General features: G+C 49.9%; 1 protein-coding gene across 1 annotated transcript in view; it reads right to left on the bottom strand.

Annotated features, from left to right (window-relative positions):
- Nucleotides 1-23,711, bottom strand: part of LOC138567897 (SCO-spondin-like) — a 1,036,222-nt gene that overhangs the window by 710,142 nt on the left and 302,369 nt on the right. The window contains exons 28-30 of the mRNA XM_069646396.1: nt 22,730-22,960; nt 18,964-19,126; nt 14,580-14,602 (exon numbers count right to left, since the gene is read on the bottom strand). Of these exons, the coding sequence (XP_069502497.1) occupies nt 14,580-14,602; nt 18,964-19,126; nt 22,730-22,960 (417 nt within the window). The remainder of the gene's footprint in view (nt 1-14,579; nt 14,603-18,963; nt 19,127-22,729; nt 22,961-23,711) is intronic.

Genomic DNA, 23,711 nt, shown 5'->3' with positions numbered 1-23,711 from the left:
AGAGGTGGAGTACAGTGTTTTTGATTTGTGCGTTTACATTGTTATTTTAATGAAAGTATCCTATTTTTATAGAACCTTGTTTGGGCATTCTTTTACTCTGGTACAATTCTACTATTGGTCTGCTTCTGTGCTAGGTCACATCGCTCCTGAAAGAGTAAAGGCTGCCCTCAGCCCGGGCTACCTTAACGAGGTGAAGGGGGTATACCTGTCGGCTTGTGTCTGTTTTACCTTTAGAATTGGGATCACAGCTGGTTCAGCAGTACTGTGGGGCCCAGTAGGTGTTAATCCATTAATCCATTGCTCATCCCTGTAAGCCTGCAGAGCTCTAGTAATTTCACCACACATATGTACAGTACTCCATTGGTACTCGGCTAGGTTTGTGCTTTCTACATCCACCACACCAGAATACATCTTATGAAGGTGTAAAAGGGAAGTCACCAACACACTCTTGCAACCTCTAACTTTACACTCGCTCCACAAAATATGCACGGCCAACATCAAGGCGAGGTACCTCAACCTAATATTAGTTCTACTCAGGCCAGACGTTCGTGTGTCGGCCTTGACATATCCTGTCTCTATTTCCAAAGGCATTTAAGAGGAAGTTCTTCCAGAAGACTTAGTCCTGGATTAAGATTGTGCTAGGTGACAGACGCTGATTTAGGAGTAAACAGACTATCTCCCTTCCCCTTGGTAGTTGGAATGCGAACCTTTGCTGGGTGCCAGAGGCTGTGTTGGGAGTAAACGGTGTATCTCCCTTCCCCTAGGTATTCTGAATGCAAACCTGTGCTAGGTGACAGCGGTTGAGTTAGGAGTAAACAGACTAGCTCCCTTCCTTTTGGTATTCTGAATGCGAACCTGTGCTAGGGGACATAGGCTGCATTGGGACTAAGCAGTGTATCTCCCTTCTCCTAGGTATTCTGAATGCAAACCTGTGTTAGGTGACAAGGGCTGAGTTAGGAGTAAATTGACTATCTCCCTTCACCTTGGTATTCAGAATATGAACCCATGCTAGTTGATAGAGGCTGAGTTAGGAGTAAACTGACTATCTCCCTTCCCCTTGGTATTCTGAATGCTAAGCTGGTGTAAACTGGCTGGAGAGTCCTCCTGACAGGGTGGAAAACTGCTCAAGAACAATTCTTTAAATTAAGCACTTTTCAAGTACAGAAAAAACAGAGATGGTAGAAAACCTGGAGGGAGGAAGTCAGAGACTTGCACAGATATTTTAATGTGTAAAGTATGACTTTTAGTTGTGGTGCCTCTGGAGTATTCTCAAACTTGCAGATGACTTGTAGTTTTTCACTCTTGCGTGTCTCGCTTCCCCCTCTCCTTGTACCTACATTGGACCAATTACAGATCCAACCAGCTATTCTACCTCATGACTCACCGAACCCAAAAAAACAGGTGTCAGGAGGATCCTATCTAGCTTGTACCACAAACACTGACCTCCATTTTTGGTCTATTGCCAGGAATCTAAGCATGGAAGTATTTCGAGTTACAGAAAAATTAATTGTCTCAGATGTTTTAGGCATGAAATTGTATGACTTGCTCTTCCAAAATGTTAACTCAAGCTCAGCTCAAGAGTACATTACATGAAGTTGGTATGAGTGGATATGCAACTATTCACCTGGCCTTTTGCGGTGCACAGGAATAGGGTGTACACATGCGTGATGTGTATCCATGTACCACTGGCAGAATTAATTTTGGGAAATCTGGCATTAGGGTGGATTTTTCAGAATATCTCCATCGGTAAATGGTAATTACCGCCAGCAGGAACCCGCCTACATTTTGCCCAACCTGTAATGAGGCCCTATGAAGGAAATCAGAAAAGTTGATGGTCTCATCAGAAAGATCTGCAAAGATAGCAGGATGGTTTCCTCTGCCACACAGAGCCACTTCACTGCACACAGAAAGGGTCGAAGATACAGCTACTGGGTGTGTGGGGGCGAATGGATGCAGAGGTGAAAGGTTCACTCTCTGACTAAAGCAACAATGGCAGGAAGCTCCCTTCTTCCCTGTGGAGATGTTTACAGCTTTGTGTTTCCAGCAGTGCACCCTACACGAGACTGTAGATAGCGTAGATGTTGCGGAAGATGAAACGTCATTTTGCTTTTATGGTCATTTACAGGAACCACACTGTTGGTGATACAGTGAAATTGGCCAGTACCATGGCAACAGGGGATGCTTAGGGAAAATCAACTACAAGGAGCCACAAAGCTACTAGGCACATCCTGCCAAAGATAACTGCATGGAACGGTTCCTTTGCATTCATTTGGAAAATGTAATCGCAGTATCCCAACAGGCAATATTCAAGAACCACAGCCTATCACCGTTGATAACATATGAGTATTGTGAGGATTGTTGTTGCACTGTAGCACGAAAGCTGGCTCAGGGAAAGTGAACCAGATCTGATAATAGGGAAAATACCTCTATGCTCAAGGACAGAATACCAGCGCCAACTATGTGGGTCCTTAGCCCAACAGAAAAGAGCTCCTATAAATTAAGGTGCAGTTCCAGAGCTCAAAGGTTCAAGAGGGGATATTGAGGAGTGTCTGTGTCAATTTCTTAAAAATAATAACCCCAAACCATTCTAAACCAAATATAGCATTTTGGCAGAAAAATGGACCGAAAAAAGGGGTAGTCGTGCTTCATATAAATGAGGAGGGGGCTAAAGTGGAAGTTGGTGTGAGGGCATGGGGAGTCCCCCATAAAAGACAAGAGGAATGGCAATTTGGACAAAAAAACAAATTGGTCAGAAAACTCGCCCAGCATGACTATAGGAACAAAAGACACAGATCCATATGGAGGAGTGCGGCAGCCAGGCATGGGGCTGGATGCTCGCATCCCGGGTACACACAGATCCATATGGGGAAGTGCGGCAGCCAGGCATGGGGCTGGATGCTCGCATCCCGGGTAGACACAGATACATATGGAGAAGTGCGGCAGCCAGGCATGGGGCTGGATGCTCGCATCCCGGGTACACACAGATACATATGGGGAAGTGCGGCAGCCAGGCATGGGGCTGGATGCTCGCATCCTGGGTAGACACAGATCCATAAGGAGATGTGCGGCAGCCAGGCATGGGGCTGGATGCTCGCATCCCGGGTAGACACAGATCCATAAGGAGAAGTGCGGCATCCAGGCATGGGGCTGGATGCATCCCGGGTAGACACAGATCCATAAGGAGAAGTGCGGCAGCCAGGTATGGCGCTGGATGCTCGCATCCCGGGTAGACACAGATCCATATGGAGAAGTGCGGCAGCCAGGCATGGGGCTGGATGCTCGCATCCCGGGTAGACACAGATCCATATGGAGAAGTGCGGCAGCCAGGCATGGGGCTGGATGCTCGCATCGCGGGTAGACACAGATCCATATGGAGAAGTGCGGCAGCCAGGCATGGGGCTGGATGCTCGCATCCCGGGTAGACACAGATCCATATGGAGAAGTGCGGCAGCCAGGCATGGGGCTGGATGCTCGCATCCCGGGTAGACACAGATCCATATGGAGAAGTGCGGCAGCCAGGCATGGGGCTGGCTGCTCGCATCCCGGGTACACACAGATCCATATGGAGAAGTGCGGCAGCCAGGCATGGGGCTGGATGCTCGCATCCCGGGTAGACACATATCCATATGGGGAAGTGCGGCAGCAGGTTGCTCGCATCCCGGGTAGACACAGATCCATAAGGAGAAGTGCGGCAGCCAGGCATGGCGCTGGATGCTCGCATCCCGGGTAGACACAGATCCATATGGAGAAGTGTTACAGATCCATATGGAGAAGTGCGGCAGCCAGGCAAAGGGCTGGATGCTCGCATCCCCGGGTAGTCACAGATCCATATGGAGAAGTGCGGCAGCCAGGCAAAGGGCTGGATGCTCGCATCCTGGGTACACACATATCCATATGGGGAAGTGCGGCAGCCAGGCAAAGGGCTGGATGCTCGCATCCTGGCTACACACATATCCATATGGGGAAGTGCGGCAGCCAGGCATGGGGCTGGATGCTCGCATCCCGGGTAGACACAGATCCATAAGGAGAAGTGCGGCAGCCAGGCATGGCGCTGGATGCTCGCATCCCGGGTAGACACAGATCCATATGGAGAAGTGCGGCAGCCAGGCATGGGGCTGGATGCTTGCATCCCGGGTAGACACAGATCCATATGGAGAAGTGCGGCAGCCAGGCATGGGGCTGGATGCTCGCATCCCGGGTAGACACAGATCCATATGGAGAAGTGCGGCAGCCAGGCATGGGGCTGGATGCTCGCATCCCGGGTAGACACAGATCCATATGGAGAAGTGCGGCAGCCAGGCATGGGGCTGGATGGTAGCATCCCGGGTAGACACAGATCCATATGGAGAAGTGCGGCAGCCAGGCATGGGGCTGGATGCTCGCATCCCGGGTAGTCACAGTTCCATATGGAGAAGTGCGGCAGCCAGGCATGGGGCTGGATGCTCGCATCCCGGGTAGTCACAGTTCCATATGGAGAAGTGCGGCAGCCAGGCATGGGGCTGGATGCTCGCATCCCGGGTAGACACAGATCCATATGGAGAAGTGCGGCAGCCATCCATGGGGCTGGATGCTCGCATCCCGGGTAGTCACAGTTCAATATGGAGAAGTGTGGCAGCCAGGCATGGGGCTGGATGCTCGCATCCCGGGTAGTCATAGATCCATATGGAGAAGTGCGGCAGCCAGGCATGGGGCTGGATGCTCGCATCCCGGGTAGTCACAGATCCATATGGAGAAGTGCGGCAGCCAGGCATGGGGCTGGATGCTCGCATCCAGGGTAGACAAAGATACATATGGGGAATTGCGGCAGCCAGGCATGGGGCTGGATGCTCGCTTCCCGGGTAGACACAGATCCATATGGAGAAGTGCGGCAGCCAGGCATGGGGCTGGATGCTCGCATCCCGGGTAGTCATAGATCCATATGGAGAAGTGCGGCATGGATGCTCGCATCCCGGGTACAAACATATCCATTTGGGGAAGTGCGGCAGCCAGGCATGGGGCTGGATGCTTGCATCCCGGGTAGACACAGATCCATAAGGAGAAGTGCGGCAGCCAGGCATGGGGCTGGATGCTCGCATCCCGGGTAGACATAGATCTATATGGAGAAGTGCGGCAGCCAGGCATGGGGCTGGATGCTCGCATCTCGGGTAGACACAGATCTATATGGAGAAGTGCGGCAGCCAGGCATGGGGCTGGATGCTCGCATCCCGGGTAGACACAGATCCATATGGAGAAGTGCGGCAGCCAGGCATGGGGCTGGATGCTCGCATCCCGGGTAGACATAGATCCATAAGGAGAAGTGCGGCAGCCAGGCATGGCGCTGGATGCTCGCATTCCGGGTAGACACAGATCCATAAGGAGAAGTGCGGCAGCCAGGCATGGGGCTGGATGCTCGCATCCTGGGTAGTCATAGATCCATATGGAGAAGTGCGGCAGCCAGGCATGGGGCTGGATGCTCGCATCCCGGGTAGACACAGATCCATATGGAGAAGTGCGGCAGCCAGGCATGGGGCTGGATGCTCGCATCCCGGGTAGACACAGATCCATATGGAGAAGTGCGGCAGCCAGGCATGGGGCTGGATGCTCGCATCCCGGGTAGACATAGATCCACAAGGAGAAGTGCAGCAGCCAGGCATGGCGCTGGATGCTCGCATCCCGGGTAGACACAGATCCATATGGAGAAGTGCGGCAGCCAGGCAAAGGGCTGGATGCTCGCATCCCGGGTACAAACATATCCATATGGGGAAGTGCGGCAGCCAGGCATGGGGCTGGATGCTTGCATCCCGGGTAGACACAGATCCATAAGGAGAAGTGCGGCAGCCAGGCATGGCGCTGGATGCTCGCATCCCGGGTACACACATATCCATATGGGAAGTGCGGCAGCCAGGCAAGGGGCTGGATGCTTGCATCCCGGGTAGAGACAGATCCATAAGGAGAAGTGCAGCAGCCAGGCATGGCGCTGGATGCTCGCATCCCGGGTAGACACAGATCCGTATGGAGAAGTGCGGCAGCCAGGCCTGGGACTGGATGCTCGCATCCCGGGTACACATATATCCATATGGGGAAGTGCGGCAGCCATGCATGGGGCTGGATGCTCGCATCCCGGGTAGACACAGATCCATACGGAGAAGTGCGGCAGCCAGGCATGGGGCTGGATGCTCGCATCCCGGGTAGTCATAGATCCATATGGAGAAGTGCGGCAGCCAGGCATGGGGCTGGTTGCTCGCATCCCGGGTAGACACAGATCCATATGGAGAAGTGCGGCAGCCAGGCATGGGGCTGGATGCTCGCATCCCGGGTAGACACAAATCCATATGGAGAAGTGTGGCAGCCAGGCATGGGGCTGGATGCTCGCATCCCGGGTAGACACAGATCCATAAGGAGAAGTGCGGCAGCCAGGCATGGCGCTCGATGCTCCCATCCCGGGATAGACACAGATCCATAAGGAGAAGTGCGGCAGCCAGGCATGGCACTGGATGCTGGCATCCCGGGTAGACACAGATCCATATGGAGAAGTGCGGCAGCCAGGCATGTGGCTGGATGCTCGCATCCCGGGTAGTCAAAGATCCATATGGAGAAGTGCAGCAGCCAGGCAAAGGGATGGATGCTCGCATCCCGGGTACAAACATATCCATATGGGGAAGTGCGGCAGCCAGGCATGGGGCTGGATGCTTGCATCCCGGGTAGACACAGATCCATAAGGAGAAGTGCGGCAGCCAGGCATGGGGCTGGATGCTCGCATCCCGGGTAGACACAGATCCGTATGGAGAAGTGCGGCAGCCAGGCATGGGGCTGGATGCTCGCATCCCGGGTAGACACAGATCCATATGGAGAAGTGCGGCAGCCAGGCATGGGGCTGGATGCTCGCATCCCGGGTAGACACAGATCCATATGGAGAAGTGCGGCAGCCAGGCATGGGGCTGGATGCTCGTATCCCGGGTAGACACAGATCCATATGGAGAAGTGCGGCAGCCAGGCATGGGGCTGGATGCTCGCATCCCGGGTAGTCACAGATCCATATGGAGAAGTGCGGCAGCCAGGCATGGCGCTGGATGCTCGCATCCCGGGTAGACACAGATCCATATGGAGAAGTGCGGCAGCCAGGCATGGGGCTGGATGCTCGCATCCCGGGTAGACACAGATCCGTATGGAGAAGTGCGGCAGCCAGGCATGGGGCTGGATGCTCGCAACCCGGGTAGTCACAGTTCCGTATGGAGAAGTGCGGCAGCCAGGCATGGGTCTGGATGCTCGCATCCCGGGTAGTCAAAGATCCATATGGAGAAGTGCAGCAGCCAGGCAAAGGGCTGGATGCTCGCATCCCCGGGTAGTCACAGATCCATATGGAGAAGTGCAGCAGCCAGGCAAAGGGCTGGATGCTCGCATCCCGGGTACAAACATATCCATATGGGGAAGTGCGGCAGCCAGGCATGGGGCTGGATGCTCGCATCCCGGGTAGACACAGATCCATAAGGAGAAGTGCGGCAGCCAGGCATGGGGCTGGATGCTCGCATCCCGAGTAGACACAGATCCATATGAAGAAGTGCGGCAGCCAGGCATGGGGCTGGATGCTCGCATCCCGGGTAGACACAGATCCATATGGAGAAGTGCGGCAGCCAGGCATGGGGCTGGATGGTCGCATCCCGGGTAGACACAGATCCATATGGAGAAGTGCGGCAGCCAGGCATGGGGCTGGATGCTCGCATCCCGGGTAGTCACAGTTCCATATGGAGAAGTGCGGCAGCCAGGCATGGGGCTGGATGCTCGCATCCCGGGTAGTCACAGTTCCATATGGAGAAGTGCGGCAGCCAGGCATGGGGCTGGATGCTCGCATCCCGGGTAGTCACAGATCCATATGGATAAGTGCGACAGCCAGGCATGGGGCTGGATGCTCGCATCCCGGGTAGTCACAGATCCATATGGAGAAGTGCGGCAGCCAGGCATGGTGCTGGATGCTCGCATCCCGGGTAGACACAGATCCATATGAGAAGTGCGGCAGCCAGGCATGGGGCTGGATGCTCGCATCCCGGGTAGACACAGATCCATATGGAGAAGTGCGGCAGCCAGGCATGGGGCTGGATGCTCGCATCCCGGGTAGTCACAGATCCATATGGAGAAGTGCGGCAGCCAGGCATGGGGCTGGATGCTCGCATCCCGGGTAGATACAGATCCATATGGAGAAGTGCGGCAGCCAGGCATGGGTCTGGACGCTCGCATCCCGGGTACATACAGATCCATATGGGGAAGTGCGGCAGCCAGGCATGGGGCTGGACGCTCGCATCCCGGGTAGTCAAAGATCCATATGGAGAAGTGCAGCAGCCAGGCAAAGGGCTGGATGCTCGCATCCCCGGGTAGTCACAGATCCATATGGAGAAGTGCAGCAGCCAGGCAAAGGGCTGGATGCTCGCATCCCGGGTACAAACATATCCATATGGGGAAGTGCGGCAGCCAGGCATGGGGCTGGATGCTTGCATCCCGGGTAGACACAGATCCATAAGGATAAGTGCGGCAGCCAGGCATGGCGCTGGATGCTCGCATCCCGGGTAGACACAGATCCATATGGAGAAGTGCGGCAGCCAGGCATGGGGCTGGATGCTCGCATCCCGGGTAGACACAGATCCGTATGGAGAAGTGCAGCAGCCAGGCATGGGGCTGGATGCTCGCATCCCGGGTAGACACAGATCCATATGGAGAAGTGCGGCAGCCAGGCATGGGGCTGGATGCTCGTATCCCGGGTAGACACAGATCCATATGGAGAAGTGCGGCAGCCAGGCTTGGGGCTGGATGCTCGCATCCCGGGTAGTCACAGTTCCATATGGAGAAGTGCGGCAGCCAGGCATGGGTCTGGATGCTCGCATCCCGGGTAGTCATAGATCCATATGGAGAAGTGCGGCAGCCAGGCATGGGGCTGGATGCTCGCATCCCGGGTAGATATAGATCCATATGGAGAAGTGCGACTGCCAGGCGTGGGGCTGGATGCTTGCATCCCGGGTAGTCACAGATCCATATGGAGAAGTGCGGCAGCCAGGCGTGGGGCTGGATGCTCGCATCCCGGGTAGTCTTGATTTCTGCAGGATCTTTGGAGCAGTTTTCCATCCTATCCTGTTGCAGGATCAGTCAATTCCAACAAGTTGGGAAGGAGGGAGAATGCGGGACCTAAGAGTAAACATGTTTTAAAGGTCCCAAGTTGTCTTGGCAGGGGCTTTCTTACTGGAGAGATCTGCTGATCTTTTCAGGCCAGGTAAAGGAGAGCTAGGAAATGCATTCACACTTAAGACCATTGATCACAAGGACCAGCCCGTTCCTGTGTGGGAACGCACTTCCAGGTGAACCCCTTTGGGTTGTCCCAAAGAATCTGCGATCCTCAAAGGTCTGCCTTAAGAGCTAAATGCAATAAAGGAGGACACTTTACTAATTTAAATGGCACCACATTCCAGCCTATCTCTTTTTAAAGTGCAATGCAATCAAATGTGTGGAAATGCTGTTTCTGTAGGTTTCACCAGATTCTGCCAACCTCCAAATGAGACGCTTCACCTGTTTTTGAGTACCATCAATTTTGGAATTATTAACAGCTATTAATATATAATACTACGAAGTGTGACACATCTGACACGAGGTGCTATATACAAACCCGACCTCATAATAATAATTTCAAAGTATGACCAATAAACATGTTCCGGGATAGATTATTCACATAAAAAAAAATCAATATATGTGACAAACATGTTCCCTTGTAAAACATTTAGGTCACCTAGTGAAGGATCAAATAGGATCACTACTGTGGAAAAAGTCTACTGCCTAACCCTGGGAACCCACAGTACAGCGGCCAATGGGGCGGGGCTCCACCCACAGCTAGTGACGCTGAAGCCGGAGAACAAACGAATATAGCTAATTCTCAGACGAACCTTACTGGGTCCCCGCACTAAAGCAGAAGACAGTCACATGAATGCTCACATCCCCACCAGCCCCACAAACATGCCTCCTTACAAAAGGGGTAGCTACAGAGACTCTCATAACCCCACCATTGTTCCCAAAGGAGACGCCTTCCCATAAAGTTGGCACACCGAGAGAGTCATTCCAGCTCCGCAGCCAGACCCACACATCTAATATAGAAAAGCAAGCCTCTCCATTTAAGGGAGCAATGCTGGAATAATTCACAGTCCCCAACAAGTGAGGACATATATTTTCTCCTAGGGCACCGAGCATAGACAGGGTAGGGCCTGAGCGGGCAAGACCCACCCACAATCTGTAAATGCCCACTCAGCAGTGCTGTGTGGGCCTTTATGGTGTTAATGTCATGGCAGTGGGCCCAAGTACATTAGCGTTGGGCCCCACTTCTTAAGCAATCCTGGCTACACCTCTGCGGAGGAACCATTTCACATTATGACTCACATGTGCAGCGTCTGCAGATCTTAGTGTTACAAAGTGGTTCTCAAACAAAGAGGAGCTGACACGCACGGAACCCGCGAGCAAAGTAGCAAACAAACCTTCATCTCTCATCATCACAGGAGATACAAACCAAGAAGTTCCCTGCATATAATAATTATAAAGAAGCATAACCATAACAGGAAGCTTCCAAAGCCTGCCAGCCCCTTTCTTAGCTCTAGATTCGCCTGCTACGACAGAAAAAGGGACCCTGCCTAATAAAGGCAACAACAATAGGGCTAACAAGGTGGAAAGAGTGAGACTACACAACTGTCCAGGGCCCGTGTAGGAATCCAAGATGGCAGCTAGCCTTCATGTAACGCAGCCCAGCCGCTTGCTTACCACAAGTCCATAGTCCAATCCCCTAACAGCACATCTCTCAGTACACAAATGTTCTCAGGAGCTTTAAGCACCTCAGGGGAGGAGAACCCTGCTACAAAAGACACAGCAATCTGGAAGCGTGGGTTGTTCAAGTAGGATTTGGAGGAAGGAGTTTGCCAAGGAGCAGCGAGAGAGAGAGAAAGAGGACTAATGAGAGGAGAGCAGCAGGATAGAGATCGAGGCTGTTGGGAGTGTTTGGAGGATGGAGTAAGAGAGAGGTGTCATCAGGTGGAAAAGAGGTGTTGGAGACTAGAGGAGGTTGGAGAAGACGACAGTTGTCACCAGGAAAAGGTGGAGGGGAAATGTTACTGGTGGGAGTAGCAGAAGGAGAAAGCAATTAGTAAGAAGGTTGAGCAAGAGGTACCATCCGGCAGCCCACCAACCACGAGGGGAACGGAGGTGCAGTCCCTTAACATCTGCAGCTGAAAGGAAGAACCTAGTGGAGGACATACCATTGTGGTGAGAAGAACGTGTGCCCTGGAAAGCAAAAGAGCACAGTGAGGTTCCAGTGAGCCAGGTTGGTCCAGGCCAGAACTGAAGTGAGAGGAGGTACAGGATGCTGCAATCGCACAGGGGGGCCAAATATGGCTTATTTTTGGAGCCAACACGCAGTGCCAGGAAGTGGTCAATTTATCAAGAACACCCTAAGTCTCAACGTAAGAGAATGGCGAGGTGGGGGGCCAGCCCTAGCCAAGCTCCCCTGTACTTTCTTCTGTTATTAAAAGATGCCAGTGTGTACATCTCTCTTGCCTACCCTGCCAACTACTGTGGGGGAAAATTGGTAAATTACATTTTTTGCACTCCCCGTGCCTAGCACTGTAGTGTTATACAGACTAGGCCCTGTAACCCACCATGTTTAAACAGTGTTTCTTGCTTATGCAAGGCAGACACTGTAGAACGTACTGCGCATGTCTTTGCAATGAAAGCCTCTTGCCCAGCTTGTTGGAATGCTCGCTTTCCTCATCTCTTACTCGCGTCCCTTGCCATATGCAAGCGGAATACAAGCTCTCGCTTTCTTGAGAAAAGCGGCACAGGGGAACGGAAGTCGCCATATTGCTCATTCTCTCACTTGCCTCAAAGCGTATGGAAATCTTTAACAACGATAGGCACCTTGACTAACTTAGTTACGACAGGGTGACCTCACTGATAAAACTGGCTGACATGAAAGGGCCCAGCTAGCGTCAAAGGCTGATATAATGAAGCTTTGCTCTTAGCTAGCAGGACGAATTTAGTGTGCAACCTTGACCTGTTGGGACCACACATTTGCATTGGAAAGTATGACCCCTGGTGGGTATAGAGGACGAGGGGTTCGGAGGTAAGGGACCGTCGGAACTTTGTGTCTCGTGTTGCTGTTGGTTTTGTGCTGTCACTGCTTTCTACTTATAAACGTGTTCACCAATCCACCGGAGTCATGAGTGATCCTTTTCCCTCATCCGTACATATAATGCTAGTATGCAAGAGTCATCTAACTCTACGCAAGTGACCTATAAAACTGCAAGAGGCATGGCAACCATTTTCAACAAAGACCAAGGAACACATTTGTCTTCCTAGTGAATTGAGGAGTTTCAAACACACAACTATAATTCTAAGAGCATGGTAAAGTTTAGCAGTAATAGTATTGCAAACAATGCAAATGGCGGCACTGCTAAGACTATACCCAGCTATGCAGTTATCCTCATCCAGCCTAAAAGTATGACCATGGCAGGTGCATTAGTGAGAGCTGAACAGGCATGGAGAGCGAGCAGAAGATTCAGCTGGAATGTTATGTTGTTGCAACATTTCTATACTGCACCAAGTCACCATCATGGTAGTCTCAGACTGCGTAGGCTTGCATGATATGTGGTGCACTGTGCTACTGCCAGGGGTTTCCAAACTGTAATCTGCAAAGAAGAGGAAAAGGGCAAGGGGTACAGGGACGTCACCAAAATGCCAGGGGTAGCGGAAGTGACATCACATGACCCTTGACCCCTGATGACATCACAAGAGGTGATGTAATTTGACCCCACCCCGAAGTGATATCACGTGAAGCAATGGAACACAACCTTTCACCCGTTGACAAAACAGAAAGTGTCATCACATAACATTGTACACTACGAAAAATATGGTTATGATATCACTATAATGTGATGTACATTTCATACCAGAGTGGATCGCCAGATGTATCGTTAAGATCAGTGTGTATAGGCCCATTTTACCAAATTACTGTGAATGCAAGCAGACGTCCATGACCAAATGATAATGATGTGTTATTATATAGCACTTACGCTTAAGCGCTTTATATAGAAAGAATATACACCCAATATCACCCAACCTGTGTTGGTACTCATTTATCGACCTCAGAAGGATGAAAGGCTGAGTTGAGGCATTTAAGACCAGTCTAAAGTAGTGACTCACCCCCTGAAGTGTGCCTGAAATAAACCTTTAATGAGTCTAGCAATTATTGTATAGCAAAGAGCCACATGGTGCTGGCCACAGAACAGGAGCTTGCATTACAAACAAAAAAAAAAAGGGGGGTTTCTGTTTTTTTTAGAGGTCGCAAGGGAGACCACAGAGGTCGCAAGGGAGACCACAGACCTCTGGCGACCCCTAAATGACGTCCCTGAAGGGGTATGGAGGAAGAGAAAAATAGTGCCAAGTAAAGGACGAACAGGGCAAGACCCATATTGTAACGAGAAGAGGGGTAGTGATGGTGAAAGCTTGGATGCTTGAAACACCAATAGGCCCAGGACATGAATAAACAGCATATACAGCTAGAAGCACATCTGAGGTGTCTGTGGATAATGGAGAGTTTACCTGAGGGAGGTTTAATATAAGCTATCAATTGCCGTGTGGGGCCTCATAATGAAGAGCTCAAGAATTGCCATTGAAGAATGGAGGATTACATTGCCTGAGAAGGCATTTTATATCGCCAACAAAACTAACAACAACATACCAATATTTTGAATGTGAAGCCAGGTGACTAAGTGCGCCTGCACCCGGAACGGACTGCGAGATATGTAAAGGTCAACAGAAACGTGCAGAAAAGCAGTGCGACCTTTGCACCCTAGTAGTTATGCAAACACCAACAATGTTATGGTGGGTTTATAGTCTTCAATCAGAAATGTTAAAGTAGAATAAGCCATTTCAGCGAAGTCACATATGCCCCACAGCGCCAACCAGTGGTCATCCCTGGAAGTTCACCTCCATCTCTGAGACATATGAGCAATGCATTGTGGGTTTCTAGTTCTTATAGGGAAGTAATGCAATTAGCCAGCAAGCGGCTGCATGTGGGCTTGAGATGTGGTCTAGCTTACCTTTGTAGCATGGTGGCTTTATTGTCCATTAGGTTCTAATGTGATCTGACAGACCCCGGGAGATAAACCTGGGATTGCCCCCAGCTGATTGCCAGGCGTGGCAAAGCCTATGGTGGACTCTGTGCAAGAAGAACAGGATGGGCAAAAAGGTGCATAGAAATCAGGTGTCTGACCATGTGATAAGGGACATTTGCAGCTGGAGGGAATGGTGTAACATTCTAATAATACAAGACACCCTTGAATAGATGCTGCACAGCTCACAGCTCCTATAAAGGTGTTTTTGTGTTACATTACTGTCACCACATAAGTTCATAACATGCTTGTAAGGCACTTTGTAGCCAATAATGTGGCGGGTCGAAAATGAAGATCGTGAACTAATCCAAGCCATTGGCAAAGCTCTGGACAACCTTCTACATCATCTTTGTTTATCCCATCTGCGCCATTCCAGGAAGGGCCTCCACATATGCAAAGCAGTCGTGGTCCTACCACCAATGGGAGCAGTCCAGCCCCTAGACCAAGTAATCTGTGCTTGGTAACACAAACATCCACAGGCATGTTTCGACGTTGTTGGAACTCATCAGACATGTAATGGCTTGGCAAGATGAAAAGCAATATTCTAAAGCAAGGATACTCCTTATGTGGCCCCCCAGATGTTTTTGACTACAACTGGAGTGGTTCTTTGCCACTGACATGTCTGGATAGGGATGATGGTAATTGAGGTCCAGAATCTGGAGGACCATATAACATGCAACCATGGACTCTCGATGGTTGCCCAAAGCAATGTCGGTGGTTATGATTGATTCAAAACCTTCCGGCCATCCCCAATCAGTTCTGCTTATAGTCACCCACCTTGAATGGAACAGGTATGCCCAGATGCTGGTCCCAAACCTGCTCGGCCTAGAAACCCAAGCAACATCACACTGATGATGGCCAATGAGCCACAAACATGTCTGGGGTGCTTGCGTTCTCAATCAAAAGGTAAATAAGCTGCAGTTTGGCTGAACTGGTCATTTTAGGGTTGGACCAACCATGATTTACAAATGGCCATTCCCTTTCTGTATGGCTGGTCATGCTGAAAAGCAAACATCTTGAGGTTTGCCCAAAGCAACGCCTGTGGCTATGATTGATTCAAAACCTTGCTGCTATCAATCACCCTTCAGGTGTGTGCATAGCCCTTTTTGCTTCAGTATTGCCAACTCAGGGCTCTAAGACTAAAGACATTGGGAGTCCTTGAAGCTACAAGTCAACAATATAAGCGACGGTGAGTCGAACAATCCACACTGGAAGGCCCCCAGCAATAAATGATGAGTTCTTTATTAGGTGGGATAAATAGGTGATCTTCTAGATAATTTCATGTTAGGGTGGACTTCAGTATGTAGGTTCCCTGCTGAGGAAACAGCCCTGAAGCTTCATCCTGAGTGGCCGTTGGCTCCTGCCAGCAAACCTATGAGGACTCCTGTGATGTTGTGGAGACAGTGCCTCTTAGGAGGTTGTGGCTACTCTGGGAATAATCTGCATATTGTAAGGAAGGATAGCTCCAGGGCAATGCGTTTGTCTGGGAAGCAAGATAACACAGCGCAACAAAGGTCGAATCACGGTCCTGTGCTCAGAAACCACTCGCTGGTATTGAGCACGTGTTAAAAGAATAATTATAATCTACCACCCTTTTCGGACAACTTCTGCACTTGCCTACATCTTTAACAGGTGGCATTAGGGTGAACTCAGATAACTTGGAGAAAGCAGCTCTGTTTACTGGGTAACCCGCTCTTTGTGCAGCACTGAACCAGACCCACAAAATTACAGGAGTGTGGGAGGGATAAAGGGAAGGCTATAAGTGAGCTATCATCTATGGGGAGGAGGGGTCACACATGATGTGGGTATCTCTGTATGGCGAATGGTACAGTATTCGCGCGGTTCTATGTGATATGGCTGAAAAGATTGTATCAAAGTAGATCTTGTCTAATTTTCTGTTTTTACTGGTTGATCTTGCCGCAAATATATGCGTGGGGCGACCTTAACACACCAACATTAATTATTCGCCTAAACCCACCCCCACATATATTTGCGGCAAAATTCAGTGAAACAAATGTGCTGAAATCTACTTTCGATGGAATCCCCTGTGGCCAAACCTCCCATATCTCTACCTCTGGAGATGCACTGCTATGCTGTGCTCATTGTGTGCCACTCACCGCCCTAGCGAGGTAAGAGCTCTCTCTGTAGGCCTGTCATGTGGTGCGGTTCAGGTGATTAAAAAAGCATATTTGCGTCATGTGTGAAGTTTGCAGAAATAAGGGAACAGAAACGTTGGATCCGACAGGTGGGCTGATTTGGCAGAGAGGGAGTTTGCTGAGGGAGTAGCAGAGGCACATGTGAGCAAGCCACTGTTTCTCAAAGAGATGCCCCTTATACGCTGCTGTGTTTCTGTCGACTGGTCAGGTGGATGAGAGACCTCAAAACATTCAGGGGTCTTTGCGATACCTGCCAGTATTTTGTAGCTCCACACTGAAAATATAATTTTACATTTTCAACCCAGGCAAAGGGGTGCTCATGTATAAACTATAATTTCAGCGGCATGCCATTTGAAGCCAGTGACACCCATTGTGTTCCCTGCACCTACACAGAAGAGTGCTGCCTGTGGCTATCATGTTTGTGCAGCACTGTATGATATGATATGATATTTTAGTTGTATCGAGCTCATACATAAGTATTTCAGAGCGCGACAAGGCAAGGACAAAACAACGATCTTACTAGGACAAGTGACATTGTGAAATGCGCATGTGCTGGGGAGGGAAGGCAGAAAGTGCAAGGAAAAAGGGGAGACGTGGAAAGTGCTGAACAAGGAATAAAACAACAACTGGTAGTGCAGCCAGCAAGGTGGCAAGTGCAAGGTTTAAAGCGCAGACGAGTGGTGTCTGATAAGTGCAGGTAGGGGGACTGTTGGGTTACAGATACAGACCTAAGTGCAAGGATTGCCAGGAGGCAGAGCGGGTGTGTGGGCAGGGACCTGGGTCCGAAGTCAGAGGGTAACCAGGTGCATGGTGCCGAAGCATACAGATCAGCAGGGGAGAGGAAGAGCGAAGGCAGAAGCAAAGAGGAAGGTCTTGAGGAGCTTCTGGAACCGGAGATGGTTCTCCTCGAGATTCAGAGTGGCAGGGAGGATGTTTGAGAGGGAGGCCCCAGCTGAGGAAAGAGATCTACCCCCAACTTGTTGCTTGGAGAAGTGACAGACCCTGGGGGAGTTGGAGTTGGGGGAGCGAAGAGCTCGAGTGGGAAGGTTTTTACCGGGGGAGAATTGAAGGTATTTTGGACCCAGGCCCCAGAAAGCCTTGTGGACAATGCAGAGGGTCTTGAATTTAATCCTTGCAGCCACTGGGAGCCAATGAAGAGATTTCAGGGATGGAGAGATGCGATCCCTGGGCTTGAGGCCAAGGACAAGTCTCATAGTCCTGCTCTGGATGAGTTGCAGAGGGCGGAGAGTAGAAGGCAGATTTAGAAAGAGGCTGTTGCAATAGTACAGCCTAGAGAGAACCAGAGCTTGGAAGACCATGAGCTTCTGGGGGAAGGAGAGGAAAGGCAGCGTACCTCTGAGGAGGTGCAGTTGGTAGTTTGACTTCTTAGAGACGTCAGAGATGTGAGGAGAAAAGGAGAGTGTGGAGTCGAAGATGACCCTGAGGTTCTTAGCCTCGCAAGTGGGAGCAGGAAGAGGGCCAAGGGAGGCCGGCTAGAGAGTGACAGGAAAGGAGGGTGCAGGTGTGCCGAAGAGCAGAATCTCTGTTTTACTGGTATTAAGGCAGAGATCATTGGTGGCACACCACTCCTGGATAGCAGACAGACAGTCAGAGATGAGAGAAGGAGAAGAGGTGGCGGTCGGAAGCCTGAAAAGGAGCTGAGTGTCATCCGCATAGCACTGAAAGTTGGAGCAGAGAGCGGCAATGTGGTGGGCAATGGGTGCCAGGTATTGGTTGAACAGCCAGGAAGAGAGGTTAGACCCCTGGGGAACACCACAGGTAGAGAGTGAGATAGAGGAAAGGAAGGACTCAAGCAAGTTTGACCTCGGAGGGACGGTCAGAGTGGAAATAGCTCAGCCAGTTCAGGGTCTGATCAGTGATACTCAGGTCATCACGGAGATGGTTGAGCAGGGTGGCACGGTTGACCGTATCAATGGCAGAAGAGAGATTGAGTAGGATCAGGACAGACGATTGTATAACAGAGAGTGGCATTAGGGCATTGTCGGTGTTGTTTACCCATAGTTCGACCGGTATCTGTCACAAGAAATAGGCTAGTGGTAACGTTTTAGGAGAGTCAAACATATGCAGTGTATCAATGTAAGAGGACATTTATTAGGATTGTGATCTGTGGTAATCACATATAGGTAGACCATCATCTCAAGGACAAAGGATTGTGTAGGATTGCAAGTCTGTGAGACGCACATCACAGTGTGTGTCTCTGTAGCAAGAAACAATGTAACAGTGCAGCCTGTGGGGGTAACTCATAGAGTAGCCTCTGTTTCTATAATGGGGAATCACCAAAGAGTGATGGCTGCAAGAGTTCGTCGTAGTAGAGTAGTTAATGTAGTGCTGTGAGAAGGAGGATAAGTGGGTGCGGTGCGTGTGCCCATTTCTCAACTGAAGTTCCAAAAGGAGGACCGTTTTGAGATCGGAGAACAGCATCGAAATCCACAACAGGGTTTACAGTGTGTCGTACACGTAGACGCAGAGGTATGAGTACAAGTTTTTTGTTTACTTTTAAGAGGTGCCACCTACCAGACACCACCATATCATGCGCCCCACTACTTCCATATGGACCAATCTCCGCACACGAAGGTGTCATTTTACCAGAGGTTGCGTTGCTGCCTGGCAGTATCCTGGACGAGGGAGGGCCGCTGGTTACTTCATGTGGTGGTGGCGTCAGGCACCGTTCTGGTTCCTCATCCCGACCGTCTGCACAGTCGCGCACTCCATCACACACCTGCTCTCTGCTAATGCAATGGCCATCAGTGCAGGACACCTGTCCTGGGGTGCAAGTCATAGAGCCTGGACCAGAGAAAAATCAGATGAGACGTGGGCAGTGGAATATCAGTTATCTAGCATGATTTTAAGCTGGTTCAATCTTTACCTTTTAGGTTAAATAATCTGATGAGATAGTAATGAAATTTGCATCCAATCAAGACCTTTCCTCTCTCCCCCCTCCTCTCGTGGACTGCTCCACCTTTTCTTGCATCTCATGATCTCATTATCACAGCTCAGATCCAGAGCAAGTCTACTCTCGAGCACACAGACATAGTGCACCAGTTGGGACGGCAAACCTCAGTTGGCCCGTCCGCCAATCATATGTGTCCTCTCTTACTGATATCACTTCCACCACCCCTAGAACGATCGAGAAGAGCCCTGAACTTAAAATAGGGCCTACAGAAGACCACCCTTCCTCAAGACATATTTAAAATGGATCTCAAATTTTTTATAAAGTTGAAAGTCTTTCTTGGTTGTGCTCTGATGTTAAAATGAGGAGTCACTATTGACTTTCATGATGGGTTGCATGGTCCACCAGGGAGAGATATGATTTTAGGGAAGATGCGTAATAACTGGGAAAGCGGATGGGCTGTACAAACAGCAGAAAAGGGAAGGCTTAGTGAGAGGGCTCTGGAAAAGGAAGCCTCACGGAAAAAACAACAAACGAAGACGTCAGCAAAGAGGTAACGTTTTAGGAATATGTCAGACAAGACAGTCAGTACAGTTACAAAGAGACATTTTATATACCAAGCATTGTTTTTTAGAATGAAAAAGCATTGCTCCCTAAAAGAATAGATCATGACAGGTTACGGTAAATGGAAAGCTAGTGTTTGCCTTTCCACGTAATGTGTCGGCAACGCTCTGTCTTGTCCCTCGCTTAGTTCAGACATGCCTGGGTTCCAGGTGTCCATGCTCTTCTCTGGGTCTCCAGCGAAGAGCACAGAGTCTCCGGGATTTCTGGCAGTCCCAGCAACTATGCCCACACCTCCATGTAATTGGCTACAAACAGCCTGAAAGTGGCCAATCACATGGAGGTGTGGGCGGAGACACAGAATAGCAACTAAATCCCACCAATATCTGGCGTTACACTGTCGTGTTTGCCATTCTGTTAAAAAAAGTGGATGGTGCGGGTGGGAAAAAGTAGGCTGACAGTGGGTGGTGGGTTGAATGGATGTAGGCACGACATCGGGTGATGCAAATCTCTGTTTTTTGGGTTTTTTTAAATGTAGGCAGGCCTGCTTTAGTTGGTAAAGGAGCTGGAGGGGTTGGGACAAAATAATTTCTACTTAAATCTTGAAAACAGCTATGGCTCTCTAGCGCTCAAATTTACAGTTTTAACGCCTGTCATGTTTTAGTAATGTCTAGTAAAACAAGATGATTCAAAGATATATTTTTTTTAATACATCACAAGCTCTTTTTACTGTCATGAACAAGCGTAATCACCCCCTCAGATGACGCAGCCATTATCCCTCACTCCATTGAACTCTGAAAAGTCCTTGCTTTCTTAATCAAATACAAAAAGGCCACCAAAAAGGCATGGATGTTGGGGATTGATATAACCGGACCCCTGCTCAAAGCTCTCAACCTTGAGTTCTGCCCACCCATGATTTCCTCCAAGGACATTCTTACAACCTACCACGGTTGATTTTCCTCTCTAAAACTCGCCGAAATCGGAGGCTTATAGACCCATTTACTTTTCTAAGATTAGACTCCTTTTCTTGGATCTTCTGATTAATCCGGATTAGCCACTGGGTTATGTGCGCTTAACTAATGTCAAATAAATAAATAAATCTGATGCTTACTTATCTGTGACCCAGACTCCCCGCTTTAATGTTTGTGCGTTCTGTCTCCTGTGATTCGTGTGCACTGAGGCCTCTGGGCGTCCTGCGCTCTATAAAAACTGCTTAATAATAATAATAGTAATAATAATACGCCATCTCCTTCTGTACTGGATATTATGAACACCCCCTTATTGGGTGACAGGTAGGCCATGTGACCTGGCAGTTAATACAAACTTTGCTATACCAGAGCGTGTTGAAGGGATGTCTTTTCACCAAGGGGTACTGGATGTGAAATCAAATGATCCTTGACCTCTGATAACATCACAGAAAGTGATGTCATCTGACCCCACCCCGAAATGACATCATGGGAAGTGATAGAACATGACCTTTCACCCCTTTAATGAGTCTAGCAATTATTGTATAGAATTCCAGAAAGACAAATTATTTGTTATTCCTGTTCGTTCTTGTTTAGGGTCACTAGCACTTGTGGAACCCCTTGTTTTTTTAAGAGGCCTGAACATAAATTCCAGCCACTGCAGAACCAAAGAGCCACATGGCACTGGCCACAGCCCAGGAGCTTCAATGTAAAAATAAATAACTTGTAACATTTGTTTTGTTTTTTAGTGTTAGCAAGGGAGACCACAGGGGTACCAAGAGAAACCTCAGGGGTCGCAGTTGCAACCCACGGTGACCCCCAAGTGACATAGCTGGCACGTTGTATTTACACAGCTGTATCTATTGTGCCTGCCTGCAAAACCGTTGCATACACGTTGAATGCTCTGGAATTCGACCCATTCAAACAATGCGAGTCTTGCTTGGTGCGTGAGACGATGGCCTTCTCACAGACACCTCCCGCGAGACAACAGCTTTCTCACAGTAACCTTCCGTGAGACAACAGCCTTCTCACAGAAACCTCCCGCGAGACAACAGCTAGCTCACAGAAACCTCCCGCGAGACAACAGCTTTCTCACAGTAACCTCCCGCGAGACAACGGCTTTCTTACAGTAACCTCCCGCGAGACAACGGCTTTCTTACAGTAACCTTCCGCAAGACAACGGCTTTCTTACAGTAACCTTCCGCAAGACAACGGCTTTCTCACAGTATCCTCCCGCAGTCTTTGCTACTAGGCCTGCCTCCCATCTATGACACGTTGCTGCAGGGACTGCAGGCACATGCCAAAGATTCCACGGGCCTCATGCGGTGGTCTTCATCCTTCCTAAAATGTAGACACCATGAAGCTACTCAAGATCGGGGAGCAAGTCTTCATGTAGGACGGGGTGAAGATTTTCAAGAAACCTCTGCGGCTCCCACAAATCTACAATTCTGATTTCCATAGGTTCAGGGATACCCGCAGATTCTTCTTTGGCCTGAGAATCCTTCAATAGCTACACAGGGTCATTCGGAGAAAGGTCAAGTTGGTTCAGGCAGATTCTTAGGGGCAAAAATACCAAAAGAACTTCACAGGCTGAAGGGAAAGCAGAAAATGGTTGGGGAAGCGAAGGGTGGGGGTGGCCAGAGGAAATCAAATCCTGAGCATCAGTGAATCCTATCGTAGGTTAATGCACCTGCTGCTGTGATCTGTCTATAAACTGCAAGTCACATATTTGAAAAAAAGGTGGGAATAAGTCCCCCTTTCATGCTTCTGTCTAGATAGATCATTCTGAGTCCTCGTGTATCCCCGAAGCACACTGGGAAAGCTAATAAGCATCAAGAAGCACTTCAAAACACCAAATGAATGAATGAATAAATGCATGTGTGTGATTGTCAAACAGGGTGCAATTCAACCAATGGACATTCTCCTGTTATATCAATAAAAACCCCGCCCTAAACAGAGTTTGGCCTTTACCTGGACAGACTAGCTCATCGGTGCCAAGAGTGCAGTCGGGCAGTCCATCGCACACCTGCTCCTTCCTGAGGCACGCACCATCCGGACACTGGAAGTGCCCGGCACCGCAGGTGCAATCCCTCTCATCGCTGAAGTCGCCGCAGTCATCGTGTCCGTCGCAGCGGTGGATATAGGGCACGCATCTCCCAATGGCGCAGCGGAACTGGGCAGCCCCGCAGGCCGACCCGCAAGCTGCAAGAGGATAAGCAGAAGAGAGAGGTTTACACACCAGTAGGCCGGCCAGCTCATTTTCAGGAGAAATTTAAGTAGGTAGATTGGGCTGCCAATCAAACTTCTACTGACTTAAAATATTTACGGGAACTGCACCATTTCAAATGGTATGAAAAGCAGATTATGCAAGGAAGCCCATGATCTGTAGGTCAGGATCAGCAAGGCACAGGAAGAAAGTCAACCTCATGAATTACATACAGCGTTAACCCTTGTTAGGGGAGCTGGCCAATCGGGAAGCAAGGACCGCGGGCTGAAACAGGTGATCTCACCCACGTTCCAAGCCACCTGATGGCCAGTTCACCCAACTGCCATCTTTACCCCGCCCTCCATTCCCTTTTTCTTTTAATTCCCCTGATTCCCCAATTACCTCATTGCCGTGGCGGCTTTGGCCGCCACCGCAGCTGCTGTCTCTACAAATGAAATTCTAAAAGCATTACCCCATGGTTGTATGCCTTCATTCACCACTTCAAAATAAGGCTGTAAATGGCCTTAGTCTAGTAGATCGGTGGCTTATCGTTGGTGACCTTCTGATAAACTAATCACTCAGAAACAGGCTAATTACGAGTTGGGCGGTATTCCAGCATTAAATCCACCGGAATATCACCCAACAAAATTACCAATACTGCCACTTGGTCTGACGAAATTACTGCAAGATTACAAGTGGCAGTGGTGGAGTTAATCCCCATTTTTGAGAGTCCATTGGACTGTGTGG

The sequence above is a fragment of the Ambystoma mexicanum genome, chromosome 2p (assembly GCF_040938575.1).
Source record: "Ambystoma mexicanum isolate Mex_15411 chromosome 2p, UKY_AmexF1_1, whole genome shotgun sequence".
NCBI classification, from domain to species: domain Eukaryota; kingdom Metazoa; phylum Chordata; class Amphibia; order Caudata; family Ambystomatidae; genus Ambystoma; species Ambystoma mexicanum.
Note: the sequence above shows the minus strand (reverse complement) of the source record. Positions and strands in the feature narration are given on the sequence as shown.